This window comes from Haliotis rufescens, unplaced genomic scaffold (genome assembly GCF_023055435.1).
Source record: "Haliotis rufescens isolate VD_foot unplaced genomic scaffold, xgHalRufe1.0.p SCAF_11, whole genome shotgun sequence".
In the NCBI taxonomy this organism is placed as follows: Eukaryota; Metazoa; Mollusca; class Gastropoda; order Lepetellida; family Haliotidae; genus Haliotis; species Haliotis rufescens.
Window position 1 is genome coordinate 12,470,348 of NW_025963791.1, and position 26,194 is coordinate 12,496,541.

Sequence of the window (26,194 nt, forward strand, 5' to 3'; positions counted from 1 at the left end):
GATGCCTGAGTACCACATGTTTTAATATCCGAGGCATGAGAGGAAGTGCAATATGCAGAGAGGACTTCCATTTTCTAATTAAAGTATTCATTTCCTCCATTCTGTTTTGTGTGTGATCAGGAAGGTTCAGCCTGTTCGAAAGAACAGCCAGACAGTCTCGTCGCTGGATGCATTGTCACTAATACTCTGTCATGATTCAGCTTTTAACCTTTCTCAGTGTCTGGAGGGAATTTAGTCATGTATGCCTCTAAAATAGAATAATACTCAATATCACAGAAAGGTTAAATGATGTCAACACTAATTCATATTTATTTCTGCGAGTGTAAAGAAATGATAACACAACTGTGTCCTTATGTACAAAATGTCAATTTACAGGAAATACTGATAATATGGTATATACACGTTCATATTTGACTAACTGGAATTATAATATTTTGACAAATGTAAATGTCAACAGCGTCTTCGAACAAATCCGATTCAACCTGCTGACATACTCTGAAATGTATTTCTTCACAACCAGTCATTCCATATACTCTGCCTGTTTTAACGCCACTGGGTTGTTCCCTTGCCAGCAACAAGTATAGTCTGATGAAAACAAGCCTCCACAGTGAGACTGTTGTCTCTGAGGCCAAGTCTGACTGTATGATTGATTGGCCAGGCTCTGCCTAGAATCCCTCGTCTCCAACCCTCTGTAGCCGTTCCAGGAAGCAATATAACATGATTAAAACGCACAGAATGGACATCAGTGGCGCTAAACTGTACACGTATGGGGCTTTGGCAACAAAAACATCCATACAAATGGGATTAGTCCCATTAAAACTGTTTTCTCATTTGAATAAGATTGTGTGATTAATTTCCAGGATCTCCAAGCGCTTCTTCTTTGGTTAATCTTAACCTAAGGATTTCTGGGGCATCCTTCACCGAAAGCCATCACATCCATCCCACTCAAGCGGTTAGACACTCGCTGATTGGATAGTTTGAAGTTCAGGAATATCGTCAAAGTTTTATCACTATGGAAACCTATAGGAGACTGTCTTCTTCACCAGATTGTTCATCGGAAGAGCGCCCGGGGCCATTATTTTCCCCACCTGAAAGGTCGATTAACAATATAAAAGATAGGGCTTCCTCTTACCACAATCTATTGAGTTTAAACGTCGCATTTAGTCTTAATATATCTAATAATGCCTCGACAAATAATACTCAAGAAAGATCAGAACCAACAAGTTTTTAGAAGAATGAAACTCCTATAGCTAGATCTGGAAAACGCATTGTTATCGCTCCTGAGGACTTCCTCGCTGTGACATATGAGGTGAGGTGACATTGGGTTTAACGTCGCGTCCAAGATAATTGCACTTATATAGCGACGTCTCTGACATATGAGCTTAGCATTCGATTGTAAACTGTAACTTATAGTACATGGGCCTTGCATCAAACTGAACATTTCCCCTACATAATCTGATTAATAAGACACCTCCTGGAACTACTTGCCTACGTCGCTGTCTGAGTCCTCTTCATCCGAGTCGTCGCTGCCGTTGCCATCCTCCATGTCGTCGTCGTCGTCGTTACTCCAACATGTCTTACGTTGTTCCACTGGTTTATACGTGATTGTCTTCGTCCGACCTTCACCTAGGAGTAAAATGAAAAATAATAATGTCTTTTTGTTTTTCAGGGAAGTTATGTATTATTTTTTCAGAAATTTCATTTACTCAAATACGGTAATGAACTCATGCTTCCCTCAATATGTACATTTGTCAAATTACGGCAAATGGATTAATACAGATTAAATTGGTTTTCGCCTCAACTCCTATACACTGACTGACACTCTCTTAGAGGAAGTAGCTCACCCAGCCTTCCAAGAGGGACTCAACTCCACACTCTAGCTACTATTTCCAGCCTTGATACTGAAATTTGTGTGAAACGGAGAAACATCGTCTCTGTGTAAATAAGGTTATTTTTAACTGTTATACAGATATGCATACATATATATTCTACAATTTGTGTTAGAAGGCAACAAGTGGGCGTGCAAGTCTTGCTAGGACTACCAATTGGTCGTGCCCAGTCCCCCTTTAAAAGAACCACACTCGACAAATCAATACCAAACAAAAAACTGTTTCCTAGGAAGTGAATATTCTGAAAAATATAACCCGGTTTGTATGGGATATGTATAAAACATCAGAAATAAGGTAGACACCCTATTGATTTCCTGCCAGGTCTGTAGCATATAAAGCTCCCGCGAGAACCGACAACGTCAAACAGCTAGGCTGACATTAATCACTAACACCATACACATATCATATATGTTTTTACACCAACCTCTTGGATTGATCTTAAACGACAAAAAAAAAATTCTTTCGGAAAATTGAAACACAAATCTGTCTCTCATACGAAAATGTGCAAGTAAGAGGAAAACCAAGACTACTGATTGGAATATTAAATCAGAGGCAGTTGAATAACAAGCATCCTGGGATTTGTCATGCGGATATTTGTTGGTCGGAAAATAGAAAATTTCTTTTGATGGTCCCTTTATAGTATTTAATTAGCCTTAAGGAAGCATTTGGTTCGTCAACAACATTAAAGGCATACACGGACTTCTGAGTTCTACACTTAATCGACATGCATACTTTCAAACATCTAGTAACCATAATATTCTTATTAATGTTATGCAGCAGCACCTGCATCTGGCACCGATCCTCCAAGAAGGGTGGAATCCACCAGTATCTTGTAATGTTATTACGACGAAGAGATACTCTTATCAAGACCTTGAGCCAGGTGACTGGGATATGTTTCATGGAAGGAAGGAACCTTCAAGACAGGAAGTAGAACCAGAACAATGAGAAAGAAGAAGGTTCTTCGCAGACTGAAATGGGGCAGCATCGGATGGCTTTTCGGTCAGAGTTTAATTCACGGGCAAAAATAGCAGCGCTGGCAAGAGAACGTGTATTGGAGAACGCGCTGGTTATACAGTGTTTGATGTTCTTCTAAAAGATTGTAAAGATTCGATTCCAGTGCTGGTGGATGTAAAGAAGATGTTGCAGCGTCAAGTTGACTGTCACATCCATTAATTCCCTCTGCTTGTGATGTGCATTGATTGAAGCTTTGAATGGTGTTTACTCGCCTTTCGCACGATCAGTGATTACGTCGCTATCGTTAACATGGAGTACGAGTCAATTATGCTAAATAACCGGTATGTACTTTTGATGTAAAAGCCCTTGAACACAATCATCTGTAATCTTTGAAATGGACATAATGACTACACGTTTTATTTCGTGTTACGCCAAATAGAGACAACGTCTTTTTATATTATATTTTTATGTTCTTCAAGACGTCAGCCAGTAGTTGCATTCAAGTCACGAGTTAAAAAGTGCTTCCAAAGGATTCGGTGTTAATTATCTTAAAAGAGAAACAACTGAAGTTGCAAAATGTAACCTTTGATGCCGACAGATTTGAAGCGTATTTTTTTACTCGAGACCGTCGGTTCAGTTTCCCTCACTAATAAAACAATCGTTGAATGCACTACATCACATATCAGATTCACATATTGAGAGAAACAACATATTGTAAATTGGTATCAGGAATATCTTGCTATAACTGTACATGTGTCAAGTCTGGATCCCCATTTGCATAAATTGATTGTGAAACTGAATTCACAGACAGTGATAACACTGTAAACATTCCAAGAATAGTGTATATTTACTCATGGAAAAAACTGTGATTAACGTTCGCATTTTTCAATACATGTTCATGAAGAGATCTCCCATACATTAGAGGTCGTGATTCACAATTTGAATGTTTGCGTGTTTTTTGGAGCATGATACGCATTCACGTGGTTTTTGTTATGTGAACAGCACACAATGATCGTTTAGCTAGCAGTTGCTCATAAACAATTGTTTAGCCGGAATTCACGCTTACACAATGCCACGGCTTGTTGAAAATCAACATCTACCCGCTGTGTTTATGCATCAAACAGGAATGGACAGTTTAATCTTCACCGAGACTTAATATCATCTCTTTGGAGACGTTATTTACAGCAGGGCAAAACTCATGACTTGCAACGGGCCGGTCGTCCACGTGAGACTTCACGTCAACAAGACAACCACATTCGGTTGGTGCGTCTCTATACCAAACTGCCTCATTAACAGTTCGAACAATTCTTGGATTGAGGCCAATTAGTGGCAGCACAATACGTAACCATCCCCGACGCAGCGCTACGCTCAATTCTGCTTCCACGATTTTGCTTCAGACACGACTGCCTTGTTAAAGACAGCATCTGAGGCTCAGAAGACAAGACTGGGACGGTATACTGTTCACGGGTTTCATCTTGACAGCTCTGATGGTCGTACAGGGGTCGACTGGCGTCTGGGAGGACGTTTTAGCAACGCGCGCATCTCCCAACTTCGTGAGTTTGGAGGTGGACGTGTCATAGCAAGGGGTGCCATCAAGACTCATGGGACAATCCAACTCATCATTCGTAATGGCAATTTGAATGACCTGCGCTACCGGGACGACATTGTTCGAGATCATGTTCTACCCTTTGTGCAAATACAGAGACGTTACCACACTTTGCAGTAGGATAATGTTGCACGTGTTGTAACCGACTGTTTGAGACATCATAACATTGCTGTACTGCCATGGTCGGTTGTTTCTCCATACCTTTCCCCATTAAAATATGCCTGGAATGAGATGGGACACCTACGATAGGACCGAAACCAGCCATTAACGACAGCTCACTTGGGATAATCTTTGGTTGTCTTTTGGAAACAACACCCGCAGGCTGTTTTCAATCACTTGGTGTCTTCAATGCAGCGCCGCTGCCTCGCCTTAATCAACTCAAATATTGGTCATACTCGATACTGACATTGTAAATGGAGTTGTGACACAAACGCTCTTGTAGGACATGTCGCTCTGTCTCCTGTGGGCTGTGTTAATGACGTTATGATAAAACATTGATCAGACGAACGACCAAATATCATGCTGTTATTTTTAATAACATAACATTTACACCCCTTTATATGAAGCACAGTTTCTTTATTGCGCTAGTATATACGGTAAATAGGTCATGAGTTCTGAGATATTTTCCTAAATAGTTTATGTCAATACACAATAAGAACGGTTCTGAAACCGGTATTTTATCTTGGCTCTGGCATTGATGGAAAAAACATCTAAAACTCCCCGCAGCCTTATATTTGCTCTTAATTGTCATGTGATAGGGTGTTGAGCAGCGAAGCATGTGACATGTGATGTTATTCCCCCTCTACTGGAAGATATCAGTCCGGCCTGCCTGAGGCAACTCATTACACGGCGGATTGCGCGTGCTATTTTATGCTGCTTCGTCCTCATCACATCTGATTAGAACCACTCTAAACCCTCAAGTATGGGTGGTATTTTAAATGTTACAGAAACCCTTCAAATAGTTATTAAAAGTAGGATGCTTTATACATCATTGGCATACATAAAAACGTTATTTTCCTACTATATTTCATTCCAAAAATGATTAAGGGTTTGTTTGAGAGCTGATTATCGTAATAATGGAAATCATTAAGTAAAAATAATGTGAATTAGTTCGGATTCACATTAAGGGTTCATTCCGACTTATTTCATAACACATATCAATACCGATTATGATAAGGATATATCATTATCAAGACAATTTCATAGCAGCCCAAATATTACGTGCGTTTTGTTCTAATCTATGCCACATGATGTTTGGTTGGGATACTAGTTTATTTATTTCTGTTACAAAGATCAAAGTACAAATTTTAAAGCTCGTGAGCTTTATGGTTATTTTCAATGGAAGATAAGTTTCGCGAGGTCGATCGCAATATTGATCAACATCCATACATCACCTCCAAGCAATCGACCACATTCGAATTCAGTTTCCATTTTGCAACTGAGTTTTCCCTGTGAAACTTTGAGTTGTATGGTATAACTAATTCTAATAGATGGAAACTAAATGTGTCTTGCATGACCATTCTTATTCACCATTTCATATTGACAGTCAGATACATGATGTCTTTATCATATTCAAAACACATTCGTGAATGTGTTTGTTGTATATTTTCCTATTTCTTTCTAAGGCATCGACAGTGCACCTTTATCATATTGGCGATTGAATTACAAGATGAAAATTGTTGCCTGGCCGTCTTTTAGTGACACCAACGATATTACCTATTACTAGACCTTACCACTGTCACTGTTATGCTGTAACAAGTATTATGTTCGCGTGGCTTTAGGCAAACTCACTCACTTATTCAAGCTATGTCTTCGGTGAAATGCAATTAACCATCACGCGATCCCTTAAAACTACGTTAGGGCATACGAGGTAATATCTCCCCTACTCTTCATGCATCAATACCGCATTGTGCTGCAGCTGTTTGTTACTAATGGCAACTGCAAATTAGCTAATATTGTCTGAAAGCAGAGTGAAATATCTCTGTCCTTAGCGTACACGGTTCTGTTATGAAGGAACTGGAACAATACCTACAAGATGCTCATTGACAAATAATCAATGATGGCACGGGCAGGTTTAATGTAAGAACTGTTCTTGTTTGTACTCACGATTGCATGTCTGAGAATTTACTTACATTGATTTGGTATTGATTCAGGTTTGTGTGCGTATTCTTTCTTGGTTCGAGTAAAAGCTGTGTTTAGTTGTCTGTGTGCGTTCTGGTCGCTGGTGTATGCAGCGTTAGGTGTGCATTCTGTCAATAGTCCGGCTGCACTTGTATTTAGTACTATTTGTTCATTTAGCCAATGTTCACATGACAAGTCTAATGTCAGCTTGTAGTTGACCAATGGTCATATTGTATCTATATTTAGCTGAGAAAATAAGAAACCGCATGAGGCGTGGAGAGGAATACTTCATATTGTGGTCACATTCAGTGCCACCTCCCAGGAATTATTCAGGAGATAAATGTACATGTAATGAGTTTTCGACGTAGAACTGGCTAGAGATATAACCGCTCTGAATTGATGCTAGAACCGAACGCGCATATGTATATGCGCCACATTTCTCTGTTGTCCCAAACTTAAACTACACCCTCTTAGTCGTATGCTATCGTGTTTTCTTTCATCATTGAAGTGATCTGCATTTAGCAATAGTTGTACATATTAATATTTCAAAATGCCAACCGCCAATGAGAAAGAGTGAGTGAGTGAGTGAGTTAAGATTTAACGTCACATCGGCAGTATTTCAGCCATATCGTGACGACCAATGAGAAAGAAGTAATTGTCTACAAATATTAGCCTCCTTTGGGGGACGGACGACCGTCAAATGTTTCAATCGGATGTGATTATTATGATCTGAAACCTCTATTTGACTCATCAGAATCGACTATTTAAGCAAATTATTGGTCGAAAGTCGTTTTGATGTACACAAATGCAACGTCTTTGCAAAACATGCACGTATATACGAAGAAGGCATATTGACATGACTCTGTCACCATACATCTTTGTATAATGTAAGAAAGTGAGTGAGTACTGTTTTACGCCGCTTTTAGCAGCAGTCTAGCAATATCACGGCGGGGGATACCAAAAATGGACTCCACACATTGTACCGATGTGGGGAATCGAACCCGGATCTTCGGTGTGACGAACGAACGCTTGAACCACTAGGCTACCCCGCATGTAAGAGAATAATGACATTTTGCATGTTGTTTTGTAACAGTCACCGTAGCCAGTAGACGTGACAGTAGAGCACCAATGTAAGCAATAGGCATTAGTTGTTCGGATATGCGTATGTCGCAAAATATCAACTTGTTTATTTTCTGAACCGCAGGCCAAAGCCTCGTAGTATAAGTACAATGGTTATAATGGGTGAGATCTTAGACGCGACGTTAAACCCAATTTCACCTAATAATGGGTGAGTGGTACATGTAAGTTGTAGATTACATGATATATCAACACAGCCAAATTCTGTAGAAGCTGGTACTCAACTTGTTTGATCTCAATGTAAAATAATTTGAAAGTGCGATCCGGTGATGTGAGAAAGCGTCATGATTCAGTTCGTGGTGTATATGTGGTGTTTACGTGCGTATTCCCATCATAATGTATTCTCGGTGTATATGCTGTTCACTGGGTATGGAGTTCTATGTGTGGATACTGTTCATGGTGTGTGGTGTTCCTTGTAGGCATTCTTATCACAGTGTATACAATTATCGGTGTGTATGCTGTTCACAGTGTATGGAGTTCCATGTGTGGATTCTATTCATGGGGTGTGGAGTTCTGTATGTGGATTCTGTCAGATTGTATAGTGACTACAATTCTCTGTGTAGATTCTGTCCACAGTGTATGGAGTTCCATGTGTGGATTCTATTCATGGGGTGTGGAGTTCTGTATGTGGATTCTGTCAGATTGTATAGTGACTACAATTCTCTGTGTAGATTCTGTTCACAGTGTATGGAGTTCCATGTGTGGATTCTATTCATGGTGTGTGGAGTTCTGTATGTGGATTCTGTCAGATTGTATAGTGACTACAATTCTCTGTGTAGATTCTGTTCACAGTGTATGGAGTTCCATGTGTGGATTCTATTCATGGTGTGTGGAGTTCTGTATGTGGATTCTGTCAGATTGTATAGTGACTACAATTCTCTGTGTAGATTCTGTTCACAGTGTATGGAGTTCCATGTGTGGATTCTATTCATGGTGTGTGGAGTTCTGTATGTGGATTCTGTCAGATTGTATAGTGACTACAATTCTCTGTGTAGATTCTGTTCCCAGTGTATTGAGCTCTGTGACTGTACTCTGCGTATACTAGCCCCACCATCTCTGCAAAGAGTACAAGTGTTACATTACAGGGAGTCACATAATTCTTTTCTCTCGTTGCATTAAAAGGTTGGATTTCATGACTGTCAACTATAAACTAACAGCATCAAATCCTCTCGACTATATGTTTCCAATGTTTATATCTTTACTGCAACCAAACTGCAACGTAAATTCACGAATCTGGAAATACATGAAGTTAACAAGAATACGCTGTAATGGATTGGTGTTTTAGTACCTAAAGCTGTCTGCCTGACTTTACACAGTGATTGGTCGTGTATCTGACATACGATAATATACTGACACAGGCGTGTATTTGCAACAGATGGAAACATAAATCTCTGTCAATGCAGGGAATCTGATAATCAGATAAAAGGCAATATACGGTGTCATTAATTGACCACGGTGATACTCAAGTAACGCTCTGGAAGTAATGCAATGTTCTGTTGGGCGCTTGTTAATGAAACAGATTTCCTGCTGTAAACTGTTAATTCTATTGAATGGGTTAATAAAGACAGGATTGTTACAAACATATTAATCATGTGGTATTCCTCATACACATCGCCCTGTAACGTCAAGCACACTATATCAATCATTCTCTAAGTACGAGGGGATTTTAGTGTCTCAAGGATTGTGCGGGTTGCTCAAAATTCAAAGCCTCGATTTAAATGGTAGCAGTAAATCTTGGCATGTCTGGTGGCCTGTTAATAAACGTCTATGAGACAGTTGGCATTAGTCGTTCACTGGGGATCTCTCCAGCCTCGCTGGGGACAGCAGTAATCTCACCGAAGCTCCCTTAAGGCACAGAGGAGCATCAAAAGGTCGAATTTATCTATTAATTTCTACAGATAAAAGTGAGAGCAGAGACGCAATTGACTCCTCGGGTCAGATGGAAGGCACGAGAAACGCCTGACAATTTCCTGGCGACCTCACGCCCGCCATGTCTCCTGAGAGGATCTGTGTTCGGATCCAGCTTAAATTGAAGATTAGTATTTCACTTACAGCAAGCTAATGGTGATTGACCCGGCCTTCGTTGTATAGTCCCCCTGACACCCCCTGTTCGTTCTGTCAGACTCCCGGGAGATTGCCTCCGCGGCAGGTGCACATTGATGAAGTGCATGCCAGTCTATATATATAACGCGAGATGCGTGTTCCAATGGCGGCACTTGCCGAAATTCTTTTTAAAAAACTCATGTAATATTTACCCTTAACACGTCAGGCTATCGTGGCATCAAGCATACATCACATTAAACTGGATCAGTTTCCAGTTGATGATAATGCCATGTAAACGATGTATCAAATACCCCTTAACAAACAAACGACATGCAAAAGGTTAAACATTGTTCCAAGCGTTTTCATTTTTTCGGAACAAAACAGGGTAGATGGGGAAAATATGCTTCGGATTTTATACAATTATTTATTAATTCATATTGAAAACAGGGACTGTCCCCAGTCTACTCCCTTTTAGAGAGACATATTTATATGTGATCTGGATATACTAAGTATAAAGCATGCATGAACAAACGTGACCGTCGAAGACACCAGTGGCACTACATCTAAAGAGGATAATACTCGTGTTACAGTAACCATGACAATGAATAATATCATTCACAGAACGTCAAGGCTATTGTTCTGATAATGCATCTACAACAAAGCAATGGGATCTCGTACATATGTTACTTATTTTATAAGAATCCAATGAATCTGCTATAGACAAGAATTGCATTTTCGACTTTCCCCGACAAATTCTTTAAAGCTTTGTTCCCAGTCGTAACAACCCTTTTCAAAATATACAGCAATTCCACAAAACACAACTTCCATGGAAATTTCGGTCCTCAATATTTTAAAAGAATTATTAACCCCTAATGTATGCAGCTCTATTAACTTGTATCTACTGAAGCACTAAAACCATTATCTCCCTATCACACAGCTTGCCCTAAGCTTTTTGCAAATACCAAATCAATGAAGCATACGTGACGGGGCATACTTTGATGTCTGTTTTTGTCATTGTTTTGGTGTGCTAAGTTAATACGCACACTCTGACTATCTCTATGAGCAGTGTGTATTGATCTATGCCTTCGATGACCACAATCAGATTTTGGACAGGTGGATTACAGGTCAGGAGACGGGGAGTGCCGAACTGGTCAGAACTAAGGCCTCAGATGCGGTATAAGCCATCTCAAAACGTATTAGCGGCTGAACTAGGACAGCACAATGAAGGAGGTTCTGCAACGTCGTTTGACGAGTTGTTGGGCGGCTAACGTGTGAAAACAGGCGTCGCTAACGTCAAATTGGCCGTGATTATTGCACCAGAAAAAAATCGGGCGGGCTCAAGATGTAAGAAATTTTTAAAATGGTGGCATAACATTTTGCTCTTGTATCTAAAGGTGCCAAAGATGGTAGACGTCGTTCTATAAGTGAATATGGATGGCAATAAATTCCGTGAGTCTTTCGCTTTGGTACCTTTCTACAAGACACGCGTTTTAATGTCAAAACTGATAGATCCAAACATAATGCCATGATAAAAAAGACCGTGTCTACATAAGGCGTTAAGCAGTGTTCAGTGTTCTTGAGGAGATATTTACCCAGACACTTTTAAGAACGAAATGGAACTCACGCTCTTGGTTTTATTGAACCTGTCATCTTTCTAGTGCGTGCATGACTACCATTCCCCTGAGTGTTCAAACTGTCTGCTATGGAGACATTATTGGCTTTTTCTTTGTCAAGACGTGACAACTAATTTAAAACATACCGCTGATTCTTGGAGAATCGATCAAAATGTATACTGTAAATAAATACCAATTTTTACACTTCCAAACACTTTACAGCTTCAGGCAACAGATTATAAGAAAATATGGAGAAGGGGAGAAAACGTAGTGGGGGCGATATTATAGTTTTCATTCAGACACGGAACTATATGCAGATTAACCAATGTCCGATACACATTGGTAAATATCTCTTCAGTGCTGTCGGCTGTGGGACTTCTCATCATCAATCCACTATCAAATACATACGGAATTGCCTAATTTGTGCCGTGTCAGATGCTACAATATAGCTTCTCCCTCGAGCTCAGTTTGCGTCAAGTAATTTCCCTCTGCCTGAACTCTGGCCTCAATCACACCCCTCGTGAAAACTGTCTGTCAGTGAAGTATTAGTGGTCAATGGAGCAGCATTAATCTTGGCGGGAAAGTGAGGGTGTGAGAGTGGCGCTCTGACTGAGCCTGCAGGTGTTCGGACATCTTCATACTGCCGCCGTATTAGGCAACATGGCCCCCGGAAACTCGACCTATAACGATCCAGACCTGCGGATTAACTGAAATCATCAAGTATTACACTGAGCTGGAAATGAGACAACCGCTGACATTAGTCTCTAAACAGGAAGGGGGAATCCAGATTGAACTCTGTATAAGAACCCCATATGAACGCAGTAATATTCTCATCATTCTCATCAACCCCCAACATCCAGACAAAGTATTTGCTATTAACTCGATGATGTTATACATATGTGAGTGAGTATAGTATAACGTTTCTTTCAGCAACATTCCATCAATATAACGGCGGGGAACATCTATTTAGTTGCATACGAACATACAAATGAAGCGGTTTGCAAACACTCTACTCATGTTTTGACATAGATATGTATTGTATTCCACAATATTGTCTTTTAATCCTTATTGAACATTGAGTAGTATACATTTATGTATAAAAAGTACTAAATTTTCTCATATTATGGCTTTGATCATAACAATTTCTTTTACTTGCTTCTTCTCATCAAACAATAAAAATGATGATGACTAACTCTTTGATACCTGTTCAACTGAGATACCTGTATTGTTGGCATTTCGTCTGCAAATTGTGCACGTCAAATAATGAACCAGTGTCTGCAAAACGTTGTGTGGAAAGAGCAACATATTTCATGGTTTGCAAAACACGTCTGCATCACACTGACCGTTATGACAATAGTAACAGAGATATTCGACGCCTGAATTATCTGTCATTATGATGGAGCGTTATGACAACAGTCATAAAGATATTCAACCCCTGAATTACCTGCCATTAAAATCAAGCGTTATGACAACAGCCAGAGAGATATTCACCCCCTGAATTACCTGTCATTATGACAAAGATATTCACCCCCTGAAGTACCTGTCATTATGATGGAGAGTTATGACAAATATATTCACCCCCCTGAAACACCAGCCATTATGACAACGGTCACAAAGATATTCAACCCCCGGACCAACTTGACACCGCAACAAATAGAGTGAGTGAGTGAGTGAGTGAGTGAGTGACTGAGTGAGTGAGTGAGTGAGTAAGCTCCAGCGCCAACATTAGAGACTACAGTATGACTACAATTTACTGTGATATGCTAGCACTCAGATAGACTGTCTTGTTGAGTTTGTGTGGCTTGTTGTTTCTGAAATCACTTTCAGACATCAATAACGCATACTCACTGTGCTGAAGAGAACCCCAATTGAGTTTGATATTGCAGATCGAAGAAGCTCCTTTTTAACGAACCTAAACTGTAGAGTCACTTTGTAATAAAATGTTGGCTCTTTGATGGGAAATTGTGTTTATGTATTCGTTCTCCTCGAACAGGTTAGCGCAACACTGATTACGGAGCAGGTTGTTAAGCCGAGTCACATCACAAGATCATGACATTCCGAACAACACAAATATTTGATATTGTTTTTACCAATGAAAAATCCAATAGCAGATGTTTTCATGTAATTTGATTGGATCTAAAAACCCATTAGGAATAATTGATCTGATTGACTATTTGAAATCATTTAAGTTAAAAGAAGCAGCGATTCATACTCCACATTTAGATCTGCAATGAAATATCGCTGTTTTATATGGTTGTGCCTCTTGTAATCCAAACGTTCAAAGTAATACAGCAGTGAGCTTCAAACATCACGAAACTGCTGACAGGCGAATCTTAGAAAAGCTTTCCTCGCCCATGCTAAACCCTGGATATCTAACAAAGAGACGTGGGCCCAATGTCAATGTGATTTCCCGTAAATCAAATGGGTTTTTTTCCACAGAGAGATACTGTTATCGTCTGATTCCAGATACACAACGTGTTGTCTGCCCTCCCTGGTGACAGAATTCATGTTGCACCTAAACCCCCCTTTATCACAGTCTGACATTCAGTCCAGGGTGGAATAGTTCTGGCTTAAAAACGCTCAAAACTTCAAAAACTTAAATACATTACCCTTTAGCCTCCGAATCCGGGCTCTGAATTTTTTAACATGGTCTTAGAAAGAAACCCAAAGAACGGCGTTTGTATCTAAAACACAGAGCAGGCATATCCTGCATATAACAAATAATGCACACACCAAAAAATGCAGTTCCCACTTCACGTACGTGCTAATGGGTCGTCTCCGTAAGATAATCAGGGGAGGAAATCAACTCTTCACTCGGAAGTTGAGGGGAGATGAGTCAAGTTCCCCCATCTTTACGCGAGGAGACCCCTGTCTGCAGTCAATGGCACTCCTATCACTCATCGTAATTAGCAGCTTTGTCACAACTGTCTACAGCAGTCTTTGCCATCACAGGCACGGGAATCAAATGTTTGCTTTCACAGACTGAATTGATCTGACCTCCGCGTATCGTCTTCGACACGACAGGGGTAAAATGTGTGCTGGACTGTGTTTACATTTATTAATTAGCTGACGAGCGAACTACTTTCAAAATGAGAGTCCCAACAACACACTATTTGCTGTGTATGAGAAGGATTCATAATGTAGGCGTGACAAATAAAGGTTACCATGTTAATATCAATATCAATTGAGATAGGAGCACCGATGTTTTTTACATATTCCACAACTGTCTGTGGAGTGAGGAAACAAGAGATAACTCAGTCCTCGAGTTTTTAGGTATTTTGGTCTGTATCAGTAACGATCTGTCCTGCTCTTTTATAGCCTTCTTTACTCTGGTTCCTGTTCTACCCTTATCTACTCTACTCAACACCCCCCTGCCCTGGAGACCGCCTCCGTGGTCTAGTGGTAGAGCATCCGCCCGGAGAGCGGAAGGTCCGGGGTTCGATCCCCGACCGCGTCATACCAAAAGACGTTAAAAGATGGTACTTGTTGTTACCCTGTCTGGCGCTCGGCATTAATGGGCTAAAACAAGGACTGGTCGGCTCAGAGTCAGTATACTGTGTCTGAGTGGGGTATTCATGTTAAACTGCAGCATGGTATCTCAGTGAGCTAGCACTATAAATCGGCATCAGTCCGGACTAGTACAAGCAGCCACCCAAACACAGACACGTACATGCACGTCGCTATATACGTAAGTATACCCGCTATATACGTAAGTGCAATAATCTTGGAGGCGACGTTAAACCCCATTTCACCTCACCTCCCCTGCCCTGACCTTCCATACTCTGCTCCACTCTGCTCTACCCTGACCTGTTTCGTTGTACCCAGCTCTACAGTGTCACACTCTGTTCAGACCTACCATATTCTACACGGCTCCTCCCAGTTCTATTCTGCTCTACCCTGACCTGTTTCGTTGTACCCAGCTCTACAGTGTCACACTCTGTTCAGACCTACCATTTTCTACACGGCTCCTCCCAGTTCTATTCTGTTCTACCCTGATCTGTTCCTCTATTCCCTGCTCTATCATACTCAACTCTGCTCTAATCTGTCCTGCTCTACTCAATGTGATTGGAAAATATTCAAAATGAGGGCCTCTCATATGCACCCACATTACCAAGTCCAACATCAAGAATCGGCTTTACAAAATGTACCACGTTCTGCACGACGATCGAACGCACTAACATGAACCTATGCCCAAAATAGTATATTTATGTATGATGATCAACTGAAGAGCATTGATGATCAGTTGATGTGACAATATTGATTGAACTGATTTACATGTGGTAAAAGCTCCTAAGATTACTTCGTTTATCATTGCCCCCTGGCAAGAGGTAATAAACAGTTCCCAACATCGACCTCTTATTATATCAGTGAGCCTTTCAATAAACTTGCCACGTGGGCAAGCAGTAACATTATCGGAACTTTCCGTGCAACCCTCTCCAAGAACATCACGTTTACGTTATCTCTCACACTAAAACCTTGTCCTCATATCTCGGTGTCTTGCTCATTCCACTCTTTATGTTAAGCTAGTTCAAGATATGGCAAATCAATCTCCAACGGAAGATTTCTAATGTCATAATTCCCGTTCCCCTCGACGATAATAACTACCGGAAGGTGATAAAGTTTACTTCACAAATTGCTACAAAATGTAACGGAAATTAAGGATGCTCTTCCTTGCTTAAGTGGCAGAATTTCTGCCGATTTTCAGTTTGTGTTTGAAGTTGCCGATTACTCATTAAACATGCTGACTTTATGTTGGAGTCGCGTTGCAATCAGCAATTCGTTATTGACAGAAATACCTAATGTCAGAATCGCGATCTCGCGTGATCTCGCGTAATCTCCGGTGATACACAACCATGGCAATATTTTCTACAAAGTGGCGGATGATGTGTCATTTACGCGACACAAACTGAAAGTGAATGATTTCGTTAAATACTGAGTAAAGAAACTAATGAAATATATGGACAAATTGCAGACTGAGTGTCACTGTTTCGTTTTCAACAAGGTTAAACATCAACAACCAATCAGCTGAAATATTAGCATCGTATGGGTCCACTATAGTAACTTGGCGAATAATCGCCCGAAAAGACAGAAGTTTTACAAGTACTGTAAATGTCCAACCCTGCTAGTGTCTTTGAATATATAAGCGAGCAAACCCATTCCATAATCATAAGAAATTCCTGTTGTACAATGCCGACTGTATAAAACTATTACAAACACATGCAAAGGCAAGTCAACTGTTCACCTGAAAAGGCACTGGAACATAATTATGGTACAAGTCAAAGGTATGATGCGTCAACATGTCTACCATCAAAACCTCTTGAAAGCTTTAATACGGCCTTGAATGTTGAAACCCTGATCAAACAACTTTTGGGCATGAATCCCATGACGACCCTTGAAATCATCGAGAGCATGCTCGATTGTACTTCAAAAGTTGTGAAATGTAGACACCAAAGGCACGAACTGCTGGAATATTGATCGACATGAAGGGACAGCTGACAATTGGAAAGTTGAATTCATCCTTCTTTTCACAGTCTTGCGGAGCGTTTTTGTCACTCTGAATCTTTATGAATAGATCTAAGTATGAAACAGATGAGGCGGTCTCACTGGTTTCCTTTTTGTCTCGTTTAGGTGGGTATATCAGTGGAAGGGAATTGACTGTTACTGGATTGGAAGCTTATATTAAACGTCTAAGGAATAGAACGATCTTCGACATACCTGAAGCTTATATGAAACTTTTTGGTTATAGAACGATCTTCTACATACCTGAAGCTTATATGAAACTTCTTGGTTATAGAACGATCTTCGACATACCTGAAGCTTATATGAAACTTTTTGGTTATAGAACGATCTTCTACATACCTGAAGCTTATATGAAACTTCTTGGTTATAGAACGATCTTCGACATACCTGAAGCTTATATGAAACTTCTTGGTTATAGAACGATCTTCGACATACCTGAAGCTTATATGAAACTTCTTGGTTATAGAACGATCTTCGACATACCTGAAGCTTATGTTAAACTTCTAAGTAATATTACCTTGTTCCGATTCATATGCATAAGGTCAAATACCCCATGCATCAAGGAATTACGTTTTCCCTTTAGTTTGTTGTGTGCGACTGTGGTGAACTAAGTTGAAAAATCAAATGTTTTGATGTGTCACGTGTACCAAGTTCTTTTATCAAACAATTAATGCAATAATTAATATCGTGAGGTGAGGTGAAATGGGATTTAACGTCACGTTCAAGAATATTGCACTTATATAGCTACATTCATGCACATGTGTGTGGTGTGTGTGTGGTGTGTGCGTGTGTGTGCGTGCGTGTGTGTGTGTCTGTTTGTACAAGGTCGGACTAATGCAGATTTTACAGTGTTGGCCCACTGATATACCATGCTGTAGTTTGAAGACTCCACTCAGACACAGAATACTGTTTCCGGGACGACTTGTCCTTGTTTTGGCCCCTTAATGCCAAGCGCCAGTAAGGGTAACAACAAGGACCATCTTTTAACGCCTTTTGGTATAACGCGCCCGCCGAGGTTCGAGCCCCGAACTTCCGCTCTCCGTGCAGACGCTCTACCACTAGATCCCGGAAGGGATCCAAATTAATATCGTAACTGATAATGAACTTGCATCAAAGGTTTGTCATGTGGTTGATATGTAGGGGTTTCTATTCGTATACTTTTCCACGTCGAAGTAGAACCGAAAAAACAACCTATCGTCTGTCATCACCTGGTTTTGTTATTGATGGTATTTCTGGCTTTATTTATCAGTTCAACACCATTAATGCATTTGGGTCGTTTTTATGGATTTAACGAAGGAATAGATCAAGTAGATACATTCATACTTCACTAGGAGGATAGTTAAATGTATATTTCTACCGGTAGCACCCACCACTCACACAATTTTCATTAATAGTAAGAGTTAAAATATGAAAACAGCTGATATGAATGCATCTTATCCCTGTGTAGATGGGAATGTCAATGTGTACATCTCCCTTCACTGGTGTATGGGAGTCGTTGCCTGGCGGTGGTGGAATAGTCAATATTTCATTACACAGCGCCAGGCCTAGGCTTCGCCTGCTCTTTTCGCTAACTGGGTCATAACGTAAATAAGGATGAAATCTAAACGTGTTCAGTAATACATCAGTCAAATCTTAATTCCGAAGAGTGAGTGAATTTAGGTAATTATGAGAATTGCCAGAAGGGCTCAGACGTTTATAACTTATGGTGCTGACAAGCCTAGAAACGTAATCCTGGCGAAACGGGATTCGAACACATATGGAAACGTAAAACGTTTTACATATAAATAAAGATGATTTTCGTGACGTTATTCACATCATGGTATAGATGTGGTTAGTAATGACGCGTTTCCGCCAAACATGTTGAATCTAAATAGTTGAAGTTAAGCATGTCTTACTGGATCCCTATCACACATCCCCGATATGACATAAGTCTTGAAAATGACTTCATGAAAATTGTAATTAACCATTACAAATCTATTATATAAATGGAGAGTTTTACCATTACAATTCCATGATATTACATCACGAGTTTTATCAATAAAACTATATGATATTACATTATGCGTTTTATCAATACAACTGTATCATATTACATTATGAGTTTTATCAATACAACTCTATGATATTACATTATGAGTTTCATCAATACAAATCTATCATATTATATTATGAGTTTTATCAATACAACTCAATGGCATTATATTATGAATTTTATTAATACAACTCTATGATATAACATCATGAGCTTAACCCTTACAAATGTGTCATATTACATCAGGAGTTTTATCCTTACAAATCTGCCACATTACATCAGGAGTTTTATCCTTACAAATATGCCACATTCTATCAGGAGGTATACCCTTACAAATCTGTCACGTTACATCAGGAGTTTTATCCTTAGAAATCTGCCACATTACATCAGGAGTTTTATCCTTACAAATCTGCCACATTCCATCAGGAGGTATACCCTTACAAATCTGTCACATTACATCAGGACCTTTATCCTTACAAATCTGCCACATTACCTCAGGAGGTTTATCCTTACAAATCTGTCACATTACACCAGAATTTTTATACTTACAGATCTGCCACATTACATCACGAGTTTTATCCTTACAAATCTGTCACATTACATCAGGAGTTATATCCTTACAAATCTGTCACATTACATCAGGACTTTTATCCTTACAAATCTGTCACATTACACCAGAAGTTTTATACTTACAGATCTGCCACATTACATCACGAGTTTTATCCTTACAAATCTGTCACATTACATCAGGAATTATATCCTTACAAATCTGCCACATTACATCAGGATATTTATCCTACAAATCTGTCACATTACATCAGGAGTTTTATCCTTACAGATCTGCCATATCACATCAGCAATTTGATCCTTACAAATCTGCCACATTACATCAGGAGTTTTATCCTTACAGATCTGCCACATTACATCAGGAGTTTTATCCTTACAAATCTGCCATATCACATCAGGAGTAATATCCTTACAAATCTGTCACATTACATCAGGAGTTTTATCCTTACAAATCTGCCACATTACATCAGGAGTTTTATCCTTACAAACTACCACATTACATCAGGAGTTTTATCCTTACAAATCTGTCATATCACATCACATCAGGAGTTTTATCCTTACAAATCTGCCACATTACATCAGGAGTTTTATCGTTACAAATCTGTCACATTACATCAAGAGTTTTACAAAACTATGCTTTGCGGGCTCAAGCTGGCAGGAACCCTGAAACCAGTACAGTGTAGTTGGCTTACATTTGTTCACCTTTTCAAACATCCTTCAAGTTATATATTTTACCAACATGCCACGTCTCTATCACGTGTGAGTTTCCCTAGGAAATCGGTTCGCTGCAAGGATCTGAGCACCAAACAAGAAAATAAATTACGTCCGTAATATAACTGGGAGCGAGGTGACATCATGCTCCAATGTGTAGCCACCTTAATTACCAAATCAAGCTGGAACCATGTTCGCAGCTATACAGTTTATTTCTCCATGATGGGAACGTGTGATTGACAAGCAAGCAATGCAAGTGCACGCTTATGTCGGCTAATAAACATAGATTTGCCCCGTTCGATAACGGAATTTGTGTTGGATCAATCCTTACAAGCAGGCAAATAATGACATATTGGTACCCGCCTTACTTCCATTCCCCAGTCCCTGCTACAAACTATCGTTAGTCTCCATGAACATCGTATTACTGGTAATCTTTGATTCATATTGGAAGTTATCAATTGAGATAATCAATAACAGGCTTCGCATCAACTGGCGGTGTTTGTTTTGTGTTCAACATCACTGTTGCTAGAGAACATAGTGGACGCCATCAGTTGCTGCTCGTTCCCATGTTCTGTTTCATCTTTACCAACATTCGCGTTGTAAAACGGCGATGAACACAGAGGAAGAATCAATATGTGTTAATAAAGACCAACCTGGTGGTGTGGTGAAGCAGTACTTAGTTAGTTGGTGTTTGGTTGGCAGTTGACCTATGTATCCATCAAATTTAAAACGATATAAGTGGAATAGAAATGTCACCAGGCAATGTCACAGGAGGACAAGGCAGGGGCCACCTGGCAGCTGCCCAAACCTATTTTGTCTGTAAACTCATATTGTATGAAGTACATCAATCTGCCTGTGTGTGTGAGATTGTGTTTGTGTCTGTGGCAGAGTGCGTGTGTGTGTGTGCGTGCCATCAGTATCTTTCGTGTTCCTGTTTATTTTTGCCTGTGTGTGGTATGTCTGTGAGATGGAGCGAGGGAGGGAGTATGTCTGTGAGTGTGTGTTTGTGTTTGAGTGCATTAATTAATATCTTGGGGTGAATTGAATTTGCCTTTAACGTCGCGTTCAAGAATATTGCACTTATAACGATGTTCGTGCACGCGCGCGTGTGTGTATGTTGCATGTCTGTGTGGGAGGGGGCGCGCGTGTGTGTGTTTTTTTTGTGTATGTGTGTCTGCGTGTTTGTCATGTTTGCGTGAGAGGCAGTGCGCGCGCGCGTGTGTGTGTGTTGCGGTGTGAGGCAGCCAAGTTATTAACGCTAACAGACGTCAAAACGCACCGACTTTAGGTATTCGTTTCAGCTACCCTATATATAGTTCCGTAACTACAAGAACACCATACCGTGCGCAATAATCACTGCGAATATTGTCGTTACTGCATAATCTCTTCGCTGTGGCACATATCCTACCCAATCTCCTCTGTGCGCTCATAACGTTTTGATTAATACTATCACTACACCCAGATCATAACTGATGATCAATGTTGACATTGTTTAACCTCAGTCAGTTACATAAAGCTACACCCTTGGGATGATGTCTGGCAAGGAATCCATAAGTTGGCCCAAGCTGCGTCGCATTGATATCGTAAAGATGGGCTTATACAACGGCTATTATTTGGTATTGGCCGACATGTTTTATTCATTTTGAGGGACTAGTTTGGTAATATGCGCAACCAGCATGTTATAGGCTTCTTTAGAGTTGGCAATCATTTTGTGAGGGTTATATGCCGTTTCTGGGAACAGAAAATCCAAATTACACGTCAGTCAAGTTTACTTAAAAGAAATGCTAACACATTTGCAATTAGGCTGGAGAGTGGATGTTGTCAAGCTGATAAAATAACTGCGTGTTTTTGGTCTTTATTGCAACTCTGAAACACATGTCGGACACTTGAGTGACAAGACAGGACAAGTGGTGCATCTAGCACACCCAAAGCCCCAGATGTCGCCTGACCTGATTCCAGGAACGTGGAAGTTCATGGGTTGTTTTCCCCCTTTGTTTGTGGCTGCTGTTCTTCTTTTATTTACATGCACCCTATGATTCAACATCAGAATGCCCTTTTTTTATTTAGATAATTGTAACAACAATGATATTCCTATCGCGATATAAGCAACTAGCATCAAATAACAGCAATAACCGCAATGTAATTTAAGATATTTTACAAAAAGAGCCTTTAGCCCTGAACCTTACGTAAAAGTTAAAGAAAAATACATGAATGTTTCAATATTTGTTAACTAAGACTTAGATATTTTAACCGTAGGGGTTCTGGGTTAGAATTGGTCCCCGGTGACCTGTACTGGTCGTAAGAGACGACTTAACTGATCGGATAATCAGGCTTGCACGATGTGGATCATTGCTCATAATATCAATCACTGTACTCTCTGATCCAGATTCATTTACGTTATTGCTGAGTGCGGCGTTAACATGGCACCTGGGGCCCCTATCAGACAGTAACATGACACCACGAATCCCTATCACACTGTAACACGGCACATGGCACCCCCATCACACAGTAACATGGCAACCCTATCACGCAGTAACAGGGCACCAGGATCTCTTATTACACAGTAACATGGTACCAGGAATCCCTATCACACAGTAACATGGCACCACCTATCACACAGTAACATGGCACCACCTATCACACAGTAACATGACACCAGGAACTCCTATCACACAGTAACATGACACCAGGAACTCCTATCACACAGTAACATGACACCAGGAACTCCTATCACAAAGTAACATGGCACCAGGAACTCCTATCAATCAGTAACATGGCACCAGGAACCCCTGGTACGTGCTAACGTGGCAGCCGAATCGCCTATGACAAATTAATGTTGTTACCACAATGCTCTTAATGTTGCAGTTGGTCGATTGTTTCCGACATTCTCACTATTACATTGGTTATTCTCTGGCGTTGACATTTTACACTTACATACATCATCATCGCCATTTGTAAACAAATTAATGCTCGAGAAAGGCACATTTTGGGATAGATGATAGATCATGTATTTATTATGTATTTCAAATAGACAGATATGATACAATAGAAACTTTAGCTCTGAACCTTACGTAAAAGTTTAAGAAAAATACATGAAAGTTTAAATATTTGTTAACTAAGATTTAGATATATTAACTTTGTTCACGAAACCGTAGGGGTTCTGGGTCATAACTGGTCCCCGGGGATCTATACTGGTCGTAAGAGCCGACTTAACTGATCGGATAATCAGGCTCGTTGACTTGGTTGATGGTGTGTCTTCGTGTACCGACGATGTGGATCATTTCTCATATCAAGATGTGTATACTATGCATCTATTTGTTGGCTGAACTCGTCAGTCAAAGCACGGTCAAGTGAACGGAATCACGTGAAGCAAGAGAAACTATACCTCTCACTTAATTCTTTTATATTCTTTTTATTTTCCATTGAAAATAAGTTAGTGAAATTATATTCAAACCAATAAGTGTACTGGCGCTTAGTCAGCATTTAAAAACTACTTTTGCATGGGTAAAACATTATTTGATTACAAACTTAAAATATATTTTAAATGTTTTTTAAATATATTTCGCATAATATTCAACTGTTGATGGGAACCTTAGACATTTTATCTTTGAAAATAAATAAGTTTGCTTTTTTCGGAACAAATTTACATTTCAAACATATTTCGTAACATGGTTTCAAATTCAGTTTTTACCCCTGTCTTTATTGAACCAATTTATTGTCACAAAAAATTACCCAGCCATAGAATACTTTCTACAAACTGTTACAGGATTGAACGATGGTTAGATAGACATAATCAAACTTAACAACAGTTCTTTCAATTTTCATTTACATAAAAAATACTTTATTTTGCCCCTGAGTTTAGTGTCTTTATCAAGGAAATGTTATCCAAAAGTCAGATCCGTCTTCATTGGTACTACAGGACACATTAATAGAATACAAAATAGTGATGAAAATGAAATGAATGGATCACTAAAAATCAGTGATAACACCAGGTGTTCACTGAAAGGGTAAGCATGTCCTGCTCTACCGATAGCATCCGCCATTCAGACAATTTTCAAAAAGAGTAGGTGTTTTTTCTTTTTTCCTAATGCCGGACCCACCAATACTCATGCAACCAGCCAAAGATGTCATTGGTTCTGTGTGAGGAAGTGAGGAAAACCGTTGCAATCCGTTGTGTTTGACGACATGAGTATCCCTGTTTGTTCATAGTGACTATGTTGCATCTTGGGCTGCATATACCGATGTCCAAGTGTGACCAAACAAATTGAATTGTCCGCAAAAGGCACTTTGCTGTATCTTAATATATATAACCCCGAAGAAAATATGTAAAATATAAAGGTACAGCTATGTGCAAACACATATATATTTCCGCGTTTCCTACAGGTACCTCTAAAGATTTACGTGTACAAAAAGTATATATATTCTTACAAATTATCGTTCCAGACAAAATCGTTTTGACGCGCTCAAATTATGTTCTGAGTTCTTTACAAATAAGAAATCCACTTTTGAACCTGACTCGATATTCGTTGATTTCCCAGTTCAAAATCAAATTTAGAATAATCAAAATTCGATTTATATGTACGCAATTCAACAAATAAGCGTCATCTCACCTTGTTGCTAACGCTCCGCAATCGCTATACAAGTAGCCATTGCCATAATGCCGCCTACCCCCAACGGGTTAAACGGAATTAATATGTATTAAGTGAGCCAAGTTTGTATCTATGGAACCCCGGTCCTGCCAGCCTACCCAATCATTGTCTGATATCACTAGCTCCCTAGTCAATACCAGGGGAGATGGTCAATACAAGCTTAATATAGCCGGACAGTGCGCCAGAGGGAATGATAGTCCTCCACTGGCTTTGCACTGCGAGATATGGCTCCATGAGGGGCTCCTGGTAAACACTATCATGGATTATATATTACAAACATGGTTTTATTTTGTTACTGTCATAATCATTATTATGTATTACAAACATGATGTTATTTTGTTATTGTCATAATTAGCAAAAGCGAAGCAGCAAAGTATATTATTTAGAAGTCATTATTTCAATTAACGAGTTTCACAAATGTCATTGCAAGTGTATAAAGATATGTATGCTTACTCGAACTGTAATGGTACTTTAATTACATGTGATGTTGGACCAGTTATTGAACATTTGATTATTTGAGATTTATTTTCAAAAGAATAGTCAATTAACTAAAAGTGACAAGACCCTTTTAACAATCACAAGAAATGATACGAAGAGTCGATTGTACGATTCCGACTTCATCATGAGCATGTGTTTATGAATCACAATCAAATAGTGATAATGACGGGTGTTCGCGAAAAGGTGAGCGTATCCTACCCAACCGATGGCACCCACCACAAACACTTGCAAAGGCAAGTCAATTGTTCACCTGGAAAAAGACACGGGAATGCATGGTGCAAGTCAAAATGGGGAATTGCATTGGACATACTTTTGGTCTCTGAAGCGTAAAATTTAGAAATATCTTCTATAATAATAATAGTACAATTCCAATACGTTACAGAATTAGTGGTAGAGCATCCGCCCGGAGAGCGGAAGGTCCGGGGTTCGATCCCCGGCCGCGTCATACCAAAAGACGTTAAAAGATGGTACTTGTTGTCACCATGTCTGTCGCTCGGCATTAAGGATCTGAGACAAGGACTGGTCAGTATACTGTGTCTGAGTGAGCTATTCATGGTATCTCAGTGGACATAAGTCCGGTCTAGTACAAGGAGCCACACACACACACACACACACACACACGCACGCACGCACGCACGCACGCACACGCACACGCACACGCACACGCACACGCACACGCACACGCACGCACACACACACACACACACACACACACACACACTCACACGCACGCACGCACGCACGCACGCACGCACGCACGCACACACATACATGCACGTGCATGCACGTCGCTATATAAGTGCAATAATATGGGCGCGACGTTAAACCCCATCTCACCACACCTAAAACAATTT

The 26,194-nt window shown here is 39.9% G+C and overlaps 1 protein-coding gene across 1 annotated transcript in view; it reads right to left on the reverse strand.

Annotated features, from left to right (window-relative positions):
* Positions 1–286: 286 nt before the first annotated feature.
* LOC124141148 overlaps positions 287–26,194 on the reverse strand; it is a 45,426-nt gene continuing 19,518 nt past the window's right edge. Inside the window, exons 2-3 of the mRNA XM_046509059.2 lie at positions 1,489–1,626; positions 287–1,088 (exon numbers count right to left, since the gene is read on the reverse strand). Coding sequence (XP_046365015.1) covers positions 1,021–1,088; positions 1,489–1,626 — 206 coding nt within the window. The 3' untranslated portion in view covers positions 287–1,020. The remainder of the gene's footprint in view (positions 1,089–1,488; positions 1,627–26,194) is intronic.